At 35.6% G+C, this 6,000-nt stretch overlaps 1 protein-coding gene across 1 annotated transcript; it reads right to left on the reverse strand.

Annotated features, from left to right (window-relative positions):
• Positions 1–897: 897 nt before the first annotated feature.
• LOC106772826 (pyruvate kinase, cytosolic isozyme) lies at positions 898–4,590 on the reverse strand. Its single transcript, XM_014659435.2, has 4 exons — positions 4,341–4,590; positions 3,964–4,253; positions 2,502–2,963; positions 898–1,949 (listed from the first exon to the last, which is right to left on the reverse strand). Exons 2-4 carry the CDS (start codon positions 4,219–4,221, stop codon positions 1,137–1,139), a joined length of 1,533 nt encoding a protein of 510 aa, XP_014514921.1. The 5' UTR covers positions 4,222–4,253; positions 4,341–4,590; the 3' UTR covers positions 898–1,136.
• Positions 4,591–6,000: the final 1,410 nt, after the last annotated feature.

Genomic DNA, 6,000 nt, shown 5'->3' on the forward strand with positions numbered 1-6,000 from the left:
TAATTACGGATAGTTGTGAAAGTTAAATGTTTTGACATGTTGACTTAATTTGATTCCGTATAAAATAAATTCAACAAAGCATATGTAGATATAATTTAAAACAAAATAATATTGAAAAGGTATTGACGAAATGAAAAAAAAATGAAGTTAAATTTAAAATATTCTAAATGAAATTAAGATGTATATATGAGTAAAATGAAACATATTTCTAATAAAAAAATATATATAGAGTAGCATGAATTTGATGTTAAATTTTTTAAACAAAGTTATTAATATAGACAGTAGCACTATGATAACTTATTTTTTTGTTTGAAATTATGCATTTGGGTATAAATTTGTTTGTATTAAATTATAAAATTGACATAATATTTGCTTAGTGATGTGGTTTCAAAATAAAACTACGGAAAAACTTTTATTTTGAACGGGTGTCAAAATAATAAATTGGGTTGATGATATAATTTACCTACTGATAAACAAGTCTGCGACTATTGAATTGTTTATGTATCAAAGTAAACATTATATGACAACTTTTTATGTGTAAAACAAGAAAAAAAAAAAAAAAAACATTATGGATGGCTTTGGGTATAAGAAAACTCAACTCACCCTTCTTCCTTCAGTTAAGAAACTTCACCCGTAAATCATAACATTTAGGTGAGGCTTATCTGTATTTACAAAAACAAACATAAATCGATGAAGTTCACCGTTTTTCATACAAGACCTACTGATTCGATTTTTGTGGCAATTTTATAATGGCATTGCCTTGTTCATTCCTAAAATGTACAGCTTCGTTATCAGAACCATTTTATCATCCCTACTTCAAATAAACACTTGCCATTCCAAGCCAACAGTTTTTTTGAGGATAATGAAACGACGAATCTATCACAGCAAAACCAATCGTAGTTAAAAAGCAAGAATACTGATTTATTTCCATGATATCTCTTTCAGAGTACTCCGCAGTATTAACAGCGAATAACAAAACTCACTTCATCTAAAGCTCGTAACTAAATCTTCCATTTTATGATATAATGGATAAACAGCACAAAAGTTTCACAAACAAAAGCCAAAACATAGCCCTGCATCAGTTTGTGCCACGCAGGCTAATAACACATTCAGCTCATCAGCATATATTGAGTTACTTATTTCACTATGCAGATCTTTATAACAGAGGCAGCTCCGATACGATGCAGCGCAACAACAGCATCACCAGGCTTACAAAGCCCCCTTTCTGTTGCAGACTTAAGAGCAGCTTCCAGAATCACCTCTGTGGATTCTGCATCAGTAGCTTTAGCAGATCCCTCGCCCAATATAGGAATCAAGCCCCTGTATATTAAGCTGTGCCTTGCTGGCGTCTCATCACTGCAGGTCCAATCAAATGAGTCTGTGGTCAAAACTGGAACCACCACAGACAATATCGGAACCGCTGGCCTATACTTAGCAACTAATTTGGCTGTAGACCCACCACGTGTCAGCACAACAATGAGTTTTGCTTTGGCCTTGTTAGCTGTGCGGACAGCAGATGACGCAAGGCTTTCCAGTGGACTCATAGGCAAGGGGGTAGACTTTATCATTTCTTTGAAGATAGCACCATAGTCAAGGGATGATTCTGCTTCAATACAAATACGAGACATGATTTTTACAGCAAGTTCAGGGTAAGCCCCGGCAGCACTTTCACCACTAAGCATGACACAATCAGTTCCATCAAGAACTGCATTAGCTACATCAGTTGCTTCAGCTCGGGTTGGCCTGGGGGACTTGATCATTGATTCAAGCATTTGGGTGGCAGTGACCACAGGCTTCCCAACAAGATTACACTTGTATATCATCATTTTCTGTGCCAGAAAAATCTTTTCAACCGGGATCTCCATTCCAAGATCACCACGGGCCACCATGAATGCATCAGTCTCCCGCAGGATTTCATCAAAATTCAGGACTCCCTCCTGATTCTCAACCTTGGAATATCATAAATCAATAAAATATAAATCAGGTTTTGTGAATTGAAAGAGACGAACTAGCAAAAAAAAAAAAAAAAACTACATAACACTACATATATAAAATCCAAACAAGCATGCTCCTTGTGTTAAAAGAGAATACTATGGAATAAATTGAACTTCATGCTTAGAAGACATTATATATATATATATTTGTGTGTGCGTGTAAAAATAGTCTGCCACACAAGAACATAAAATTCTCTTCCTTTATCACTGCTATGCATACTACTGGTTGGTATGGAGGCAAAAAGCATGGTTTCACCCTCTTATCATTCCTAGTTATGAAATACTTGACCAATATAAATTACACTTTTACAATACACAACAAACACTATTCCTGTCGTAGATGTGCAAATCGTGAATGATGAGGAAAAAACGCAGCTATTTCCACATCAACTGAGAAACCACAAAGGAAAAATAGATCACAACTAATAAAAAAAACATCTAGTTTATTTTGAAAGATGCACAAGATTTTTTATTACGGAAATTGCATAAGAATGCAATAAAAAATACCTTTGACATTAACTGAATATTCTTTGCATGTGGACCCAGAACCTTTCGGACATTAACAAGATCTGAGCCTTTCCGAACAAACGAAAGAGCAATCATGTCAATCTTGTTGGGTACACCCCATTGAAGAATATCTTCCTTATCCTTCTCAGTAAGTGTGGGAAGATCCACCACAACACCAGGAAGATTAACATTTTTTCTCTCACCCAAGGTGGCAGTGTTTTCACAACGACATCTAACAGTACCAGCATCAGGATCACAGGACAGGACATTGAGAGTGATTGTCCCATCAGAGCATAGTATGGTATTTCCAGGCTTCAAGTGGACAGGCAGTTTCTTGTAACTCATCGATATCATCTCCGTGTCCCCCTTAATATCATAATCAGTAGTTATGGTGATTTCTTGTCCTTCTTTAAGTTGAATAGGTTTTCCATCTTTCAGAAAACCAGTCCGAATCTCAGGTCCCTGCAGTAATACAGCATATAGCAGATGTACACGGAATGTTAATGATTTATTGAATAAGAAATCCATCATCATAAGAGAAACAGAACTTTACAATGACAAGAACAGGATATTCTCCTCAACAAGAAATTTACAGGGGAAAAACACAAAGCTGTATAACTACTGCATTAAAATGTAAAACTAGAGCATAAACTGGTCATGAGAAGTGCGACAAATTTAAGCATTTAATAGCAACAAGATACAATACACTTGTTAGAAAAATCATTCAAGAAGGCCAAAGGCACTTTGAAATTGTGTCCACAAGCTAATAGCTATATATGACACTATAAATGGAAACAACAAACTTAACACTTACCACCATTCCATCACCAAAATCATTGATCACTTAAAAGAAATTAGAGCAGGCAATGAATCTAGACATGGGAGAATCATGTCTGCATGAATAGTGAGAAGTGTTAAACTTTATGCATAACTAATTTTATAAGTTAAGTAGTGTCTGGGTGAGCATTAGCAAACTAGGCTTTGAACGATTTCAATTTTGAACATTTTGGATGAATCTGAATTGGAAGTGAAGTAATCTGAGCTTGAAAACTCTTTAACTAAAAGGCATATTTGTAGAGAAAAATAGTACACATTACACAATTCCCAACATAGAGCATAAGATATAATATTTCTCCTTGAATCTCACATGCCGGAAAACATTCATATCAACCACAATTTTATAGCAATTTAAAGCTAAAAAATTGATTTGAAACACCAAAAATATCAATTTAATTGTTTAGAATCGCATTTCTTTCTAGAAATGCCCCCACCAAATTTCCATAAAAGCTATAAAAAGGTTGAGCTTAGAAGTGTCCCCAAATGCATAATAAATGCACTTGTTCAATAGTGAATGAAGAAAGGAAGTATGATCGGCAACGAAAAAAAGGAAATGAAGAATTCAAAGAGGGCACACAGTAGTATAACAGAAGATTAAACCGATGGAAAGTAACGGCGAAATGACCTTAGTGTCGAGCATGACAGCACAGAGTATTCCAGTGTTGTGCATAGCAATTTTGAGATTGTTGAGGGTTTCCTGATGATATTCGTGGGAGCCATGAGAGAAGTTGAAACGAGCAACGTTCATCCCTGCCCTCAGAAGCTTCTCGGTCATCTCTACGGATCGGGAAGCAGGACCCAACGTACACACTATTTTGGTCTTTGGAACACGCCCGTCATTGGGCAGCTCCTTCAAGATCCCTTCGATGTCTATGTTCGCCATTCTAGCTCACTCCTTCACTGCTACTCCTTTCTCTGCACATGCAGATCAATGGATATGTCACATGAAACTGAAATAAACAAAACCAACAATCAGACACGACAACGGAAGCACAAACAAACCTTAGATTGGGACAACACCAGCCTCGGTCTGAGTCGGAAGGTTAGGTTGGAGAGAGTCTCAATCTCACGCTCGGTAGTATCTATTTATTTATTTATTTATTTTTGCACAATAGAAACCTATGTTTTTTTGTCTTCCAAACAGCACCCAACACGCCTTACGCGATTTTTATGTTTGTTGAATTTAAAAGTCGCCACGAGTCCACCACTTTCCCCAACTCCCACAGAATCACAGAAACAGAAGCACTTTTGCGCCTTTCCACAACTGAATTCTACGTTTTTATTTCTCAAAATTACGTTTGTATTTATCAATAGTTATGATGTAGCTACAGCGGTATAGATACCGCGGTTATTTATTAAAGTGTTTGTATCTTTTTTTTTAATCACAATTTTATGCAAAGAATATATATATATATATATATATATATATTTATATTTATATTTTTATATGTTAATATATGCATTAGTAAGACATAGTGTTAGCGCTGGGCGTGGTTTTAGCTTTCAGATCCTGAGCCCAACGACACTGTGGGCTGGGCCCACTGATTTGGACTCTGAAGATTAGACCGCGACGTCTTCTTCGGTGTGCGCCCCACGGTTTTGCGGGTTAGTCTCAAGATGGTATTTTAGAATAATCACTTTCTTTTGCTTTGGTCGAAATCAACAATCACTTTTTTCCTACTTACCAGTACATACCGCACTTAGTTGCTTTCTACTTCCTTTTTCAACCATCACTTCGGAAAAAACAAGCTCTACTTTATATATTGTAAATGTCGATAGATGATGGTAAATTATAAATGCTTAGTAAAATATTATCATACATATTAAAATGATTTTCAAGTCAATTATAAAACTTAGAGATGAACAAAAAATCTACTCTATGGATGCGTGTGAATAAAATTCGTTGGGAGTAGTTGATATTCATATATATTAAATATATTAAATATCTATAAATAACGGGTAACGTATAATTTGATATCAATTTATTAACGAGTCGAGTCCGAATATTGTATTAACCGTACTCGTGGGTATCCGTTATCCATTAAGAAAATAAAATTATACATTTATCCTTCATTAGGTTTAAGTTGTTGGAGGTTTTATTTTTTTTTTTTCTGTTTTGTCGTTGTGTTTATTCACTTTCATTTTCTACTAGATATGAGACTCTGAGGGTTTAAGTTGTTGTTGATAGATGAGTCTCCTCAAATAATAGACATTGTCCGTTGGCCAAAAATGGTATTGTTCTCTTTCAAGTATCTCTTTTCCCTTTCCCTACTTTCTTTCTTCATTCTTAGTTTTTTTTTTTTTTTCAAATTTGTTATCTTTGAGCTCACCAGTGAAGATGAGGCCACTACCATTCTTGTCGCCTGCCCCATCGTGATGATCTATCCATGGAAAATGAAAACTTTCGTCGTGAAAAGCCCACCAACCATAAGATCTTCGACAAGGATGTGGCAACGCACTGCTCGCATTCACGTTCGAGCACTTGGCAGTGGTGACTCAAGGCTTAGGCGTGTCTGCGATAAAGGTATATTTGTAAACCTTTTCATCCCTTAAACACTTCCTTCTTTTTTTATTTTAAACTCTAAACACCAAACACAACCAAACGAGAATTTCATAAGTCAAATCCAACAATAATTTTAGATTTCTGCAAGTTGCAAAGAAT

This window comes from Vigna radiata, chromosome 1 (genome assembly GCF_000741045.1).
Source record: "Vigna radiata var. radiata cultivar VC1973A chromosome 1, Vradiata_ver6, whole genome shotgun sequence".
NCBI lineage: Eukaryota > Viridiplantae > Streptophyta > Magnoliopsida > Fabales > Fabaceae > Vigna > Vigna radiata.

Excerpts from the sequence above, each read along its gene's own strand:
- LOC106772826 (XM_014659435.2), bottom strand. The coding sequence starts at position 4,221 with ATGGCGAACATAGACATCGAAGGGATCTTGAAGGAGCTGCCCAATGAC. Across the intron at positions 2,964-3,963 it reads CTGTCATGCTCGACACTAAG|GGACCTGAGATTCGGACTGG; the intron begins GTCATTTCGCCG and ends GTATTACTGCAG. Across the intron at positions 1,950-2,501 it reads ATATTCAGTTAATGTCAAAG|GTTGAGAATCAGGAGGGAGT; the intron begins GTATTTTTTATT and ends TGATATTCCAAG.